At 41.7% G+C, this 15242-nt stretch overlaps 2 protein-coding genes across 2 annotated transcripts in view; one reads left to right on the top strand and one right to left on the bottom strand.

The window, feature by feature from the left end:
• Window positions 1–73: 73 nt before the first annotated feature.
• cand2 (cullin-associated and neddylation-dissociated 2 (putative)) lies at window positions 74–12150 on the top strand. Its single transcript, XM_066698307.1, has 15 exons — window positions 74–237; window positions 1135–1278; window positions 1872–2026; window positions 2491–2614; window positions 2779–3035; window positions 3467–3572; window positions 4305–4450; window positions 4770–5062; window positions 5222–5363; window positions 5950–7455; window positions 7851–7946; window positions 8842–9011; window positions 9904–10068; window positions 10833–10940; window positions 11370–12150. The coding sequence occupies exons 1-15, from the start codon at window positions 170–172 to the stop codon at window positions 11595–11597; spliced, it is 3708 nt and encodes a 1235-aa protein (XP_066554404.1). The 5' UTR covers window positions 74–169; the 3' UTR covers window positions 11598–12150.
• A 348-nt stretch (window positions 12151–12498) lies between these two features.
• rpl32 (ribosomal protein L32) overlaps window positions 12499–15242 on the bottom strand; it is a 2754-nt gene continuing 10 nt past the window's right edge. The window contains exons 1-4 of the mRNA XM_066698313.1: window positions 15100–15242; window positions 14210–14310; window positions 13634–13815; window positions 12499–12686 (exon numbers count right to left, since the gene is read on the bottom strand). The exon at window positions 15100–15242 is cut by the window's right edge and continues 10 nt beyond it. Coding sequence (XP_066554410.1) covers window positions 12557–12686; window positions 13634–13815; window positions 14210–14305 — 408 coding nt within the window. The 5' untranslated portion in view covers window positions 14306–14310; window positions 15100–15242 and the 3' untranslated portion in view covers window positions 12499–12556. The remainder of the gene's footprint in view (window positions 12687–13633; window positions 13816–14209; window positions 14311–15099) is intronic.

Below are 15242 nucleotides of genomic sequence, written 5' to 3'. Positions count from 1 at the left end.
ATATCGCAGTCGGCACAGTATCATGTTTTCCAGTTTGTTCTTACCCTGACAGCGTCACTCTTGCCCCTCTCTCGCCATATTCTCCATGTAAACTATCAGAAACCTCTGCTATTCTCCATTGCACAGCTCTTATTTGAGGAACATAAGTCAAAGCAGTTACAGAAACAAGATGGCCAATGTGTCCTATCATATCTCCAACCTACTGGAGAAAATGACATCTACTGACAAAGATTTTAGGTAAGAGAGCTGTATTAGTTTGCATGTTTGAAAACCAACAACTGATTAGTTGTGTTTCAAGAGGAACTTGTCAGGGTTTTTCTTGTTGTTGTGGTAAGTGTAGCATGTAGCTTCATTATCTTCAACATAACCACCTACATCTTGAGGCAGGCTGGTGCGTATTATTATAATTAACTTGCTTTTCTTGGGAAACTTACCATGATTGAGTATGACACACTGGTCATATTGTGTGGTGTGTACAAAAAAATACTATTTTTCAATCCCTTATTAAATTGTAATATATGCAGCCCATAAACACAGAACAAAAGAGAAAAAAGCAACAACAACAAAATATGAAACCTAGTTGCAATTAGGATTCAGTTTTATTTTGTGTCAAGGTGACTGCATTTGGTACAGACTGCTGTCTTCAATAAATTAAACATTTCCATTCTTGTTTTAAATGGTAATTTGTTTTGGTTTAAAGCTGCTGACGTTTTCTCGACATATATTGGCAGCTACTCATTAGATTCTTCTTCTTCCTTGTCGCAGTATAGAGCAGTGAAATATTTTAATCAACACACACCAGAATAACAGAGGCAGACTTATTAAAATTAACCATGGGGGGAGGTATTTGTGTTTAAAATTATTAATTTATGAAAGTAAATAAACATAGCCCTCGCCGTGTTGAATCTAATAAATAAAAGTCTGAGTCACTCCTTGGCAAATTCAGCCTAGTGTGATAGGTGTAAGAGCTGTTTATTTACAACTCCAGCAGTAGTGGCCTTCCCACTGTTTCCACTATGGAACTACAGCGAGATGTTTACCACTGAAGGGCCTGCTCATCACTGAAGAGCTGTCCACGTTCTTGTGATATAACTACGTCTAATCCTGAGGGATGCAATGTGCTGCTTTGTATAGGTTTATGGCCACCAATGACTTGATGATGGAGCTCCAGAAGGACTCCATCAAATTGGATGAAGACAGTGAGAAGAAGGTGGTCACCATGCTGCTCAAACTGCTGGAGGACAAGAATGGAGAGGTGCAGAACCTGGCGGTCAAATGGTGAGGGAGACTTACACTACCCCCTCTTCTTCCCATTACATTTTTTTTTTTGTGGGGGTAGGGGGTAGACTCACAACTGCAGTGTGATATTCAACATGTTTTGAAAACAGAGCAAAACTTTTTTCTTTCATTTAACTGGGTTGGGAATTTATCCTAGTTTGGCTTTCAGGAGAGAATCAGTGAATGTGATCCTGTCCCCAACTAACTCCCTTCAAATTCTATTTCTGTTTTGATTGCAACATAATCCCCACAACCTGTGATTCTGATGTAATCTCACTGTGGTTTATGAAACGTTTTCAGATTAAAAGGGTTTATAATTCACTACCTTAATAATCCCTACAGCTAAACAACAAACTCTACTAAACGTGATTTAGAAAGTCACTAAAACATTCCTTTACTTCAACCGTAGGATACTTTTTAATATATATACGATTAGATGCAAGTGATAGATTTTTAAAAAGCAGATGCACAGATGGGCTCCACCAGATGTGTTTCAAGATGTGAGGAACTACTTTACAAGAAAGTCATTATGTACTCAAGCCAGTCATGTGCACTGATGGTTTCGGCCTCCCGTTGTGTGGTTTGTGTTGAAGCCTGGGTCCCCTGGTGAGCAAAGTGAAGGAGTACCAGGTGGAGACCATCGTGGACACGCTCTGTTTCAACATGCTGTCAGACAAGGAGCAACTGAGGGACATCTCTAGTATGGGTCTGAAGACTGTCATCGCCGAACTCCCACCAACCTCTACGGGTAACAACCACTACAATGAATTTCTCGCATACTCAAGCTCCTTCTCAACCAGGCTGATAGTGTGTCCTCTTTTATACTGACAGACCATCCCCAGTATTATAGACCCATTTCATGGATGACCATTAACTGGTTAGGTTAGGGATTAGTTTAGTCTTAAAGCTGGTGGCAGAAAACAGACGTATTGAGTGATGTAAGTTTCAAAATATAGCTGCTTTCCCTTCAAGCAGCTCCTTAAGTACTTTGTGCAACAGCCTTGAACTCGAGGAACATTTAAAAACGATCTTGCGTTAATTGTTATGTAACAGGCTGGGGTGTGGGTGTGTGGAAACAATTCCAAACCCCACTGGACAATGAACACTTGTTTGTCAGTTATAAAACAGAGCAAATATTTTTATTTGGTAACTTCTCTTAATATGGAATAGTTTAAGCGTTGATGTGAACAGCATTTGTTTTTCGATTTGTAGGGTCGGCTCTGACAGCTAATGTGTGCAGGAAAATCACTGCTCAGCTGACAGGGGCCATTGGGAAACAGGAGGATGTGTCTGTTCAGCTGGAAGCCCTGGACATTCTCTCTGACATGCTGAGCAGGTAGTCAAGAGCGTCCTCAGATGCAGTCTAACTGGAGTTGAGAAAAGGATGCTGTTCATTAAGTAATGGAGTACAGTACTGCTGGAACTAAATCAGTTGCCAGTGTGTTTGACAGCTCAGGTCAGCTCAGTGCCTAACCAGTCCCCCTGACTGTCTCCGCCCAGGTTGAGTGGGACTCTTGTCAGCTTCCACCCATCCATCCTGGGCAGCCTTCTGCCCCAGCTCACCAGCCCCCGCCTGGCAGTGAGGAAGAGAGGCATCATTGCCCTCAGTCAGCTGGTGCCCAGCTGCAGCTCAGCCATCTTCTCCCAGCTCACAGAGCACCTGCTGACCGAGCTGTCCAGGAACGAATCCACCTCCACCACCCGCACCTACATCCAGTGTCTGGCTGCCATAAGCCGCCAGGCAGGACACCGAGTGGGTAAGACAGAGACCCCCTGAGAACATGAGCAGGCCCCTAATTACATTTTCTTTATTCTAATTGTTTTATTTAGTTGAATCTTTTTAAACAAACTGACAGCTAATTGCCTTTTCTGTAAGTAAATATATAAAATATATAAAATAAATGATATATATTGTAGCTACTGCTACTATATTATATATATTGATTTAAATTATTTGGTATTGGGATTCATAAACTGGTATTAATAAAGTTTCTTTAAATTATAGAATAAATTCAGTATCATTCTCTGTAAATTGACCTGTCTATCAGTCAGTCAATCTTTATGATACTTATGAAACAAGTGACAGATGTAAGGTGCATTAATCACAGCCTCCAGAAGAGGGCAGCATTGGCAATACGGTTTTATCTGATGTGAAATAAAGTTTGTTTTTTGACCGTGTGATTTACAGGAGAACACCTCGAGAAGATCATGCCGGTGGTGGTGAAGTACTGCAACGTGGAGGACGACGAACTGCGAGAGTACTGCTTCCAGGCCTTCGAGGCCTTTGTCAGAAGGTAAAGCAGTTAAGCAATTAATCCGTTCTGGAGGGTAATGTCAGATAACAGTGAAGTAGATAAACACTGAAGAGGAGATATAATGAGGAGTTCTGTGCAGTGGTTCGTGCCACTAAGTGTCTCTAGTAGTATACGGTCCAGCAAAATCCCAACCCAATATACTGCGAGTGCATGCTTTGTGAGAATATTTGTTAATAATAAAGTTAATTTTAAATAAAATGGGATCCCCATCAGTCAGCTAAAGGCACAATACGCAAACAAGGTGCGAAAGTGGAAAGAACAACTTGGTGTAAGATACGGACTTTATTGTGGTATTTCATTGGTCAGTAACTAGTTACACAATTGTTTATAAACAAGTTGAATCATGCTGTGTTTTGACTTTGACATAATAAATGTAACTTAATATCATGTTTTTATTATCAAACAATTTCCAGAGCCCTAACCACTGCTCCACCCTGCTGCCCTCAGCTTTATTAACAGAGCTATATTTCCTGATTATCCACATAACATCTGGGGGAATCCCTGAGCTGTCAAAAACAGCTGTCAGCACAATATACATTTGTGTTATTAAGGTGGCTCAGTTGGTCTATAACGTGTTTGAGTCTGCTCCTTTTTGAGCTTGATGTTTTGCCACAATGCTATATTCCGTGATGAGAGGGAGCCGCTTCCTTTTCAGATGACAGAGCCTGGTTCTGGTCCTCCCTGCTCAATCCTGCTTCCCCTGTGTTCAAGGTGTCCCAAGGAGATGTCTCCCCACATCCCCACTGTCATCAAACTGTGTCTCAAGTACATCACATACGATCCCAACTACAATTATGACAACGACGAGGATGAGGAGGACTCCATGGAGGCAGACAATGGGGAGGATGAGGATCAAGGTACAGTATTGTGTGCTCCTGTTTTGAAGCTTCACTGAACTAAACTTCCTTTCTGCTTTGTCTCACTTAGACAATACAGGGCTGAAGGGAGGTTAAAAGTAGCTGATGTGATGGGCACTTAATAGTTTTCTTTAGATTGTTTCCCTGGAGGATTTGAGCCCAGCAACTGAGTTTAGGTTGTGATGATTCACTGGGGAAATTCAGCTTAGTTTGAGAGCATGCGCTAAGGCTTAGTTCTTTGTAGTGGACTGATTGCTTGAGAGTATGTGTGCTGTGATCTTGGTTCTCTGGTCTCTCCACCCCACACCCCCCTGCCCAGAGCCTGATGACGAGTACAGCGACGATGATGACATGAGCTGGAAGGTGCGGCGCTCCTCGGTCAAGTGCCTGGAGGCGGTGGTGAGCACGAGGCGGGACCTGCTGCAGGAGCTCTACAAGACCGTGTCACCCGCATTGATCGCCCGCTTCAAGGAGCGCGAGGAGAACGTCAAGGCTGACATCTTCCTGGCGTACATCTCCCTGCTGAAGCAGACCCGGCCCATTCAGGCTTGGCTGCAAGCCTCCGACCCTGGGGGCAAGGAGGACCCCTCCCTTGCCATGCTGAAGAAGCAGGTCAGGATACAGCTCCAGTGTCTAACGTCCCATTTTCCTTTCCATATGACCATGGTTCAACCTGTCCCTGCTGACGACAAGATGCTTCTTCTGCCATTCCCATACATTTCAGCTCTCCCAGCATGTGTTATACAGGGACTGTTACCCTCTTTGTTTCAGGTTCCGAGTGTTGTGAAGGCCTTACACAAGCAGCTAAAGGAAAGAAGTATGAAGTCAAGACAAGGGTGCTTCAGTCTTCTTACAGAACTGGCAAATGTGCTGCCGGGGGCTCTAGGGGACCATATACCAGCTGTTATCCCGGGTAAGTGAAGCAATCCTGTGACAACGTCAGCGCTTTACATTACTGGATTTCTTCAAGAAATTAGCAAAATTACTCAATTAAGGCCACCTCTCTTTTAGAAGTATAGCTATCTTTCCTGTTGCTTTTTAAAATCATAGTAATAAATTATATTTTTTGGTTTCTATTCTAACCGTGGCAGCTTTGGTTTGTAGCTTGTATGTAGGGTGAATCTGAATTAATTATTACTAAGTAAAATTAACCCTTGCCTAATGCCCTTGCTTGTGATCAATACCAGTTTTATTTTGATTACTTTTATTTTATTATTCCCTATTTGTAAATGTAATTCTGATATGTCATTGTTTTATCTGCCATGAAATATGGAGAACAAACTATATTATGGGGAATAATGCTGATGAGGGTGAGGAGCTCAGTTTGATTAAAGGAAAATATCAGTCCAGTATTGTTTGTTTTCTTTCACATCTGAATGAAATGTCTCCCAAGACTAGTAGGAATTCTTTAGTTGATTTCACAAGATTTCACCATTATGCCGCACAGATGAAAAATCATTATTTTGCATCCTTGTCCCCATGTTGTGTTCTTTTTCCAGGTATAGTGTATTCTCTGACCGACAAATCCAGTTCCTCCAACATGAAAATCGATGCCCTTTCTTTCCTCAATGTCCTTCTTTGTTCTCACCCCCCTGAGGTTTTCCACCCCCACATCAAGGTCATTCTTCCTCCAGTAGTAACCTGTATTGGAGATCCCTTTTACAAGATCACCTCCGAAGCTCTCCTAGTGACTCAACAGCTGGTGAAAGTCATCCGGCCTTTGGAGAAACTCTCCTCTTTTGATGCCAAGCCTTTCGTGAAAGATTTGTTTGCTGGCACTCTGAAGAGGCTGAAAGCGGCCGACATCGACCAAGAGGTCAAGGAGAGAGCCATCTCCTGCATGGGCCAAGTGGTCTGCAATCTTGGGGATCAGCTGGGAGCAGACTTGCAGCCCACTCTCCAGATCTTCCTGGAGAGGCTCAAAAATGAAATCACCAGACTGACCACAGTGAAGACGTTGACTCTGATTGCCGGCTCCCCTTTGAAGATCGATTTGAGGCCTATTCTGGCTGAAGGGATTCCCATCTTGGCCTCTTTCTTGAGAAAGAATCAGCACGCCCTGAAACTCGGCACTCTGACAGCTTTGGACATCATCATTAAGAACTACAATGACTCCCTCAAACCTGCCATGGTAGAGTCCATCCTGATCGAGCTCCCTGCCTTGATTGGAGAGAATGATATGCATGTTTCACAGGTGGCCATCACGCTGCTTACCTCCTTGGCCAAACTCTGCCCTTCCTCCCTCCCTAAGATCAGTGGCCCTGTATTGTCTGAAGTCTTCAACTTGGTTCATTCCCCTTTACTACAAGGAGGGGCCCTCAATGCCATTCTCAACTTCTTTCAGGTGTTAGTCGCGACCAAAACGAGCAGCATGGGTTTCAACGAACTCTTGAAGAATTTGACGCGTCCTTTCTATAACCCTCCGCAATCTGCTTGCGCTGCCCCTCTGCACAGGCAGTCCTACTACTCTGTGGCCAAATGTGTGGCAGCCCTGTCCTCCATGTGTCCCAAGGAAGCCACCAGCATGGTCAATAACTTTATCCAAGATGTGAAGAGCACAAAGTCATCGGACTCTGTGAGGATCCTGGCTTTTCTTTGTTTGGCCAAGGTAGGGCACTCCATGAGTCTGGGAGGGCAAAAGGAGGTGAAAACGGTAATCCTAGAAGCCTTTTCTTCCCCGAATGAGGAGGTCAAGTCAGCTGCCTCTTACGCCTTGGGGAACATCTGTGTGGGGAACCTGTCCGAGTACCTTCCCTTTATGCTAAAGGAGATCGGGACCCAGCCAAAGAGGCAGTACCTCCTGCTGCTTTCTTTGAAAGAAGTCATCAGCTCGTCTTCGGTTGAGAGCTTGAAGCCTTACGTAGAAGACATCTGGACGCTGTTGTTCAAGCACTGCGAGTGTGTGGAGGAGGGCACACGCAATGTTGTCGCAGAGTGCCTGGGGAAGCTAACCCTCGTCAACCCCTCACAGTTGTTGCCCAGGCTCAAGAAGCAGCTGTCCGCAGGTAATGACTGAGAGAGATGTTTGGTGGCATAGACCCCATGCCTGCCACTTACTTATAGATACAAATAGAGGGCACAAACTGGTCTCATTTATGAGGACATCCTTCACCAACTTTGAAGGATCAGGTCCATTATCTGTCAATTAAAATTCAGATGGGTGAAAAGCTTTGAAAACATAGTCTGAACTAGTTTACACATACATATTGGGAACAGAAGCCCTCAGATGCACCATTTAAACAATCTGTACATGCTGATGTTGTAATCCACAAGGGGCTCAGTGCACCCCCCACACTGTATGTCTCTTCACAGCTCCCTCTTGTGAATTTGACAGTCTATGCAATCAATCATCATGATTTTTTTTATAGCAATCCAGACTGAGGTGTTCTCAATGTTCCAGGTTCCCCGCATGCTCGGAGCACTGTTGTCACTGCAGTCAAGTTCACCATTGTGGATCAACCCCTGCCCATTGACTCCCTGCTGAAGGGCTGCATTGGTAAGTGAGTCTGAGCCTGCTTCACACTGAGGGTTAGATTTTCATTATGTGATAATGAATGCTTCATGAAATAACTTCCTTTTGCTCTTGCCTACTTCTGTATTGTTAGCACTTCTTTTGTTTTAATGCAACTTCTCCAATGCCTACCCCTGCCTTTTGCACAAATCTAGGACGTAACTATATTGTGTCTACACTGGTCAGCTTATTGTCATAGGATGTATGCTTATTGCATTTTGTACTGCACTTTGTAATGCTTTGAAATGTTTCTGGTATTCTCCCTGGATAAGGGCGTCTGTAAGAAATAATAATAACTCTGAAATATTATTCAATAGTAGAAACACATTTCACAAGACAGTGGGGCAACAGCACTCAAACGTAGGGTTTAACTGCCAAGAACTCCATTTCATTGTTTCATTTTTAACAACTTAAATTCAAATACAATGTCATCTGATACAACACCAGTCCTGGGTTTTTGTCTGAGTTCAAACTGTCTCTGTTAGGAAGCAACACTTTTCAGTATGTTTCTGTGCCCCAGAAAGCGTGAGAAAGTTGACAACAAGGGTGGTGAAAGTAAATATCAAGCCCTGCCTTTCCCTCCGCTTGCATGATAAACACAAAAGTCCATTAATTTCCGTGGCAATAAGAGAGTACAGACTAAATATCCCTTAGATGCTTCTGGTCAGTGCATGTAAACTAATCGATTATAGCATGCATTCCTAAAACATTTAATACTCAGGTTATTTTTAATACATTTTCAATGGAATTTTAATAAAACTGCACATTTACAAACACAAGAACTAGTGAAAGACATCCAGACCACCTTTCTTCCCCAGTGGACCTAGCCTTTACCGGTCTATAATAAGACAATATTATCCCTGTTTCTTGCTCTTCGCAGGGGACTTCCTGAAGACCCTGCAGGACCCCGATCTGAATGTCCGCCGCGTGGCATTAGTGATGTTCAACTCAGCTGCTCACAACAAGCCCTCCCTAATCCGCGGCCTGTTGGCGACTGTGCTGCCCCACCTTTACAAAGAAACCCAAATCAGGAAGGAACTTGTGCGGGAGGTCCTGTGCTTTTCTGTTCTGTGCAGTGCTGTATTATATTATGCAATGCTCTGCTGTGCTGTACTATATTCTGTACTGTGCACTCCTTGAGGGGCTCCAAGGTTTCTGCTTTTAATCCAAGTGTTAATTACTTTATTGAAGTCACTATTAGGATAAGGAGTCAAATCATCAGTTTATTCCATTATTTATTCTTAATCAGTTGCAAATTGAAGGTGTCCAGAAAATAACAGAAGAAACCCAGCTGTCGAGGACTGAAATTGTCCATCCCTCCATGTGTGGATAGGTTACAGGGACTAAATATATGGTTAACCATTACTGTATTATTCATATTGCTGTTGTTTTTGGATTTGTTTGATGCCTTTGTGGCGATTCACATTCAACAAGGAACTGGTATGTTGCACAGTTTACATATTGTAAAATGATATAGCAAGATATCAGGAACATAATACATAAAACAGAGAAAGCAACAATAAGGTATATTGAATGGGAAATATATAGAATTAAGATTAAAGAAACTGCTGTTGATCTTCCATAATAAGCAGTATCAAGCCCTGAAGCACTGAAATCAAGCAGATATTGAGGACACTTCTTTTTTTATATATTTTTGCATAAGGTATGATCTGGCTTGTCAGGGATGGAAGCTATTACAGGCAACTCTCAGGAACCCATAGTGACACATATTTCAAATACAGAGACCTGCTAAGTACATTTTTGCCGTGCCTGTTAAGTGTTTGTGACATATACGTCACACTGGGATCCTACAGGTTTCACAGGTAAGGATTGATTTGTGTCATAGCCCTTTCCGCATCGATTCCTAAAGGGTTCTGAGGTGCCTATAAACAGAAAGTAAATACAATATGTGACGAGTTAACGCATGTATGGTGTGTGGCAGGTGGAGATGGGGCCTTTCAAACACACGGTGGACGACGGGCTGGATGTGAGGAAAGCGGCCTTCGAGTGCATGTACACCCTGCTGGACAGCTGCTTAGACTGCCTGGACATGTTTGAGTTCCTCAACCATGTGGAGGAAGGGCTGAAAGATCATTACGATATCAGGGTAGGGGAGCAGGAATGTGCCACTGGTTTGACTACGTTTGGTTCGAACATAACATAGGAACTTTGAAAACTTTGCAGCTGTTCATGCTAAAGTTGGAGCAGGTCACAAACACCACCTCATGTGCTATTCAGGTGCAGGGATAGGTTCAGGAGGGTGTCCAGATGTCCTTTCACTAGAGCCCAATATCCTGTCAAAATGTCCAAAATACAGGGGACAGTGTGACCGGATTTTGCCACATTCCCCATTTTTTTGCACCGCAGTTGTAAAATACAAACAGACAAGAGGGGCACAAACACAGCTTTTATTGGGAGCTACAACAGCTATGATCCGGCTTGTCAGGGTTGGATTAAACCTCCCATTTTCAAAGGCACTCAGGATCTTTGGCTCCAGACGTAGGCGTTTCCTGATCCTTAACCCTCTCTGTATTTGATCCTCAGTACACAGACAACATGATAGCATGCCATGATGATATTTTCTTATTTAAAGTCGAATTTAGATTTTAATTGCGAAAACATCTGCATCAAAATTAAACAAAACTGACGTAAATCCATCATATAAGGTTTGCTTCTTCATCAGTGTAAGATAGATCTACTATCTATTTTTATATTAAGTGTGTATGCATGTGTGTAATCTAAAAAACATGCCATTATTTATAATCATATTGCTGTGAACTTAGATAAATAATTTTTGTTACAATTTATAAAGGGTATAGATCAATTTGCAGGCCACTGTATTCAGTTTTTTAACCTCTACCTTTTGTCTAGATGCTGACATTCATCATGGTGGCCCGACTCTCATCCCTATGTCCCAATGTTGTAATTCAACGACTGGATCAACTGGTGGAGCCCTTGAGAGCCACCTGTACCACTAAGGTATGAGCTGACACTAGTGTATGGGAATGTAAAAGCCCCTTTGGGAATGACTCAGTGCTCCTTAATGGAATTGTTCACTTAAAGCAACAAGATTGTCACTGATGGATATCCACACACTTCATTATACCTATGAAGTCTAATTGGAAAGCATTGTGTAATATGGTGCAGACAATGGAATATGGGATTTTTAGCTTGGACAAATAAGCAGTACTAGCATATAAAGAAATATCTTCTGATATGTCTATAGCAGTGCTTAAGTGTTTCCATTACAGATACAGTATTTATAATACAGGTTAAGAAAATGAATGTTTGTCCTGTGACTGTGTGAAGAACTGCTTCCTACTTTTCACCCTTATCTATTGTGCCCTGTACTACCTTTGTGCTGAAATGTACAGCTTTTAACCCACCTATGTGCGTGTTGCGGTGCAGGTGAAGGCTGGATCAGTGAAGCAGGAGTTTGAGAAGCAGGACGAGTTGAAACGCTCAGCAATGCGGGCTGTTGCTGCCCTGCTGTCCATCAGTGAGGTGGAGAAAAGCCACATCATGTCCGAGTTCACGGCCCAGATCAGAGCCAGCTCCGAGATCGCCTCCATCTTTGAGAGCATTCAGAGAGACGCCACCTCCTCCAGCCCCACAGAAACCATGGACACCAGCTAAGGGTACCTAATCCACATCAGGTCCTAGAGGCTGAGTTCTGCAGGTGCTAGGGGTAGCTTTGAATCAGTGCTGTGTAAACCCAGTCCTTAGGAGCCCCTCTCTGGGTTGATCAGTAACCTTTAATCAATTTCTTAACACCTGGAACAATTAAGCAGTTTGTAAAATTTAGATTTTATATAAAGAACATTATCCTTTACAGCACTAAATTACCCTTTACAGAACAAGTGGTTTAATTGATCAATAACTTCCATGTGCTCCCAGTCTTTCAAAATAAATGATTTAGGCTAACTGACAAAACATACTGGATGGGGGACAGCAATGCTTTAAATGGTCAAATTAAGAAATGCAATACAAATTAATAAAAGTGATAAAATAACTCTTCAAACTTACAAAAGAGCACCGCTCTAATGAAAACCAGACCAGTCTCCATCTCTCCATGCCCAGGGCTGTACCACCCTCTCCCAGGGTCTAAAGGGGTTTATAAAGCTTTGGCAGATGTTTGTGCACTTTTTTGAAATGCAGCATAAGGTTAAATAAAATGGAGTGAAGCACTGCAGGTATTCAGATATATAGTCATTTCAACCATGTTCTGTGCATCCTTTACTTTCCATTTATCATTTTACTGGCAATAATCCAGGGTATACAAGCACCTACCATCCATAAAAACCTGCAAATGAGAAAGCCTGTAAAATTGTGTTGCTATTCCTGTCAGAACAATACTGCCTGTAAAAATACAAATAAACCTTGTCAAATCATTAAATTCTGACCAACACATTAAATTAAATGTAGAATTAAGTATCCCACCCTACCCAAAAAGCACCTTTGACTCAAATGTGTATTTCAGATTAATGTCCAAAGCATAAAATTAGGAACCATTACAATAAATGAAAGGGGCTAGTGATTTGAGTTTTTACATTTTTATTCAACAGACAGTTCAAAGTGCACACCAGAAGCCCAGTTTACTCATTCTCTTCGCTGCGCAGTCTGGCATTGGGATTGGTAATCTTGATGGCAAGCTGTGCTGCTCTCTCCACAATGATCTTCCTGTTCTTGGAAGAGACATTGTGGGCGATTTCTGCACAGTGGGTCCTACAGAATAGAATAAAATTGTCAATTCCCCACTTAAAACACCTGGTTTACATTCAGACCATTGTACTTAAAAAATACTTGGGATTATCTCTATGCAAACAATTAACTTTGCAAAATACTAATTTAAGAAAATAAGATCTGTAATCACACCTATTTTGGGAATTGGAAAAAAAATCATAATCTGTATATGAATTATACAAGGGAAAATGTAAGCAGTTTAATTGCTGTGGAAAATTCCCTACTGTTGCTTCAGGCACAGACCAGACAACTCAGAATAAACTGGAAAAAATCTGTTAAACCACAAAGAGAAGACATCTTTAAACCATGTATTTTGCATTCTAAAATTAAGGGACTACAGCTAAAATTTTAAACCTGAAAGACTGATCCCATAATAAATAGAACAAAGCACTATGTAAAGTACATTCATGCTAAGGTATGAACATACAATTCAGACATGTTCTGCACCACATTGCTGGCCAATAGACCTGACTGCAGTAAATCCTATCTGCCTGTTGCAGGCTATCTTCCTTCTCCTGGCTATGAAAGGAGCTAGAGAAGGAATGGGTATTTCCACTGCTGTGCTCTCCCTCCTCTTTCTATACCTGAAAAGAGTATGGTAGACTCTCCAAGAGTGAGAAGAGGAGGCAAGCAAAGCTTTATAGTGCCGACTTCACTGCAATCGGTCTCCACATTTTAAACATCCAAATGTGTTTAAGAATGGCCCAACAGAAGTGGAAGTAATTTCTATTTTAAAAGAAAGCTCCTAAAAGGAGCAGATTTGATTAAGGTTTGTTTTGCTACAAATTAGTCAGATCTCTTAGTGCAACTACATGCAATGTGCTTTTAACAGGACATTTCTGTAAAATGGCTGGTTATCTACCCAACAGGTTGATTACTAACAGATGTGAGCAACTGGTCTCCCTGAATATTTCTAACTAAATTCTTACTTGTTGCTCATCATGAGAACTTCCAGCTCCTTGATGTTGTGGACTAAGAACTTCCTGAACCCAGATGGCAGCATGTGTTTTGTCTTCTTGTTGCTACCATAACCGATGTTTGGCATCAGAATCTGGCCCTTGAATCGCCTGCGGACTCTGTTGTCAATACCCCTGGGTTTACGCCAGTTTTTCTAAAATAAAAATAAATCAGTAAAGTTAGGATTGTTGTGAGCTCCAATTTCAACCTGAGTTCAATTAATACATTCATGTCACAAGTATCACAAAATTTAGTATTTTATGAATATTGCAGAATTACATATTTAGTCTAAAAAAAACATGCTGAATACATGATAATCAGTGTATATATAAAAAGACCCATGAGGTTACAGCTCTTACCTTTCTAGAAAATAAATTCACACGTGCCAACCATAAACACTTTAAAATATTATTCTTATGAATCATCTATTAAGAGGCTTTCCACTACTACTACTTTGCTACAGCCAACTATTTCATGATTTGTGAACATGCACGTAATAATGCCCAAATTCGTGTAAATCAAGTTAAACCTGCAATAGATAAGCTTACCTTAATCTTGACATAGCGATCTGACTGATGGCGGATGAACTTCTTTGTCCGCTTCTTGACGATCCTAGGCTTGATTAATGGTCTTAGGGCTGGCATGGTGCCTGCAACATGAAATCTTGTATCAATAGAGTTCCTGAGACTAATCAGCCACTGAAGGCCTGAAACTCAATTCCTAGCCAGCACATGCTGTCGTCGCCGTGATGTCATCAGGAAGGGACAAACACGCATACGTTACAGCTCAACCAAATATCCCATGTGAGTGTGATGGGATGTAAAAAAATAAATAAATAAAAATCTCCATTATAACTCTGTAAGACCAGTTTCATTTAGAACAAAGTATATTCAGGATATTAGTTAAGTAAAAACAAAGCACTCTCAATTGAACACAGCTGTCGGGACTATATCGGGTGAACGATTAGCAACACATCCACATTTGCAGTATACATTTGCTTTTAAATATATATTCATATTTGCAACACGTGGCATACTGTAAAATAAAACAAGACAGGGAAACAGCGGAGAGCCGGTATACACATGCAGCAGATAAATCCCGTCACCGAACTGCGCTACGTTGAGCAGGCCTAAATCAAAGAAAATTACTACATTTAAAATAATGCATACATGTCATGCATTGTATTTTTCCCTAAAGAATCTACTAGACTCAAGAAGACATTTTAAACCACGCAAAATGAACCATTACATGGAAGTGACGCGGACAGGGCCGACGGGGTTCTCCATTAATCACCCATTCTAAATCAATATTAAAGATTGAATTGTGGCAAAAATACACTCCAATATTGGCACAACATAATGTTTACAAAATATACAAGTGCACTCGATGATGAATAAATGCTTAATTTCAAGGATGATTGTCGATTTGTTTAACTCACCGTCAGTGTGACTGCCTTCCCTGAAGACAGCACAGAGGAAGAGAGAGAAGCTAGAGGATGCCGGGAAATAAGGCAGCGCGCAAGGGAACTACAGCACGAACCGGAAGTGGCATTTTTACAACAAAATTTAAATACCTTCTTAG

Source organism: Amia ocellicauda, chromosome 3 (assembly GCF_036373705.1).
Source record: "Amia ocellicauda isolate fAmiCal2 chromosome 3, fAmiCal2.hap1, whole genome shotgun sequence".
Taxonomy (NCBI): domain Eukaryota; kingdom Metazoa; phylum Chordata; class Actinopteri; order Amiiformes; family Amiidae; genus Amia; species Amia ocellicauda.
Note: the sequence above shows the minus strand (reverse complement) of the source record. Positions and strands in the feature narration are given on the sequence as shown.

Excerpts from the sequence above, each read along its gene's own strand:
- cand2 (XM_066698307.1), top strand. The coding sequence starts at position 170 with ATGGCCAATGTGTCCTATCATATCTCCAACCTACTGGAGAAAATGACA. Across the intron at positions 4,451-4,769 it reads TGGGGAGGATGAGGATCAAG|AGCCTGATGACGAGTACAGC; the intron begins GTACAGTATTGT and ends CCCCCTGCCCAG. Across the intron at positions 5,063-5,221 it reads TTGCCATGCTGAAGAAGCAG|GTTCCGAGTGTTGTGAAGGC; the intron begins GTCAGGATACAG and ends TCTTTGTTTCAG.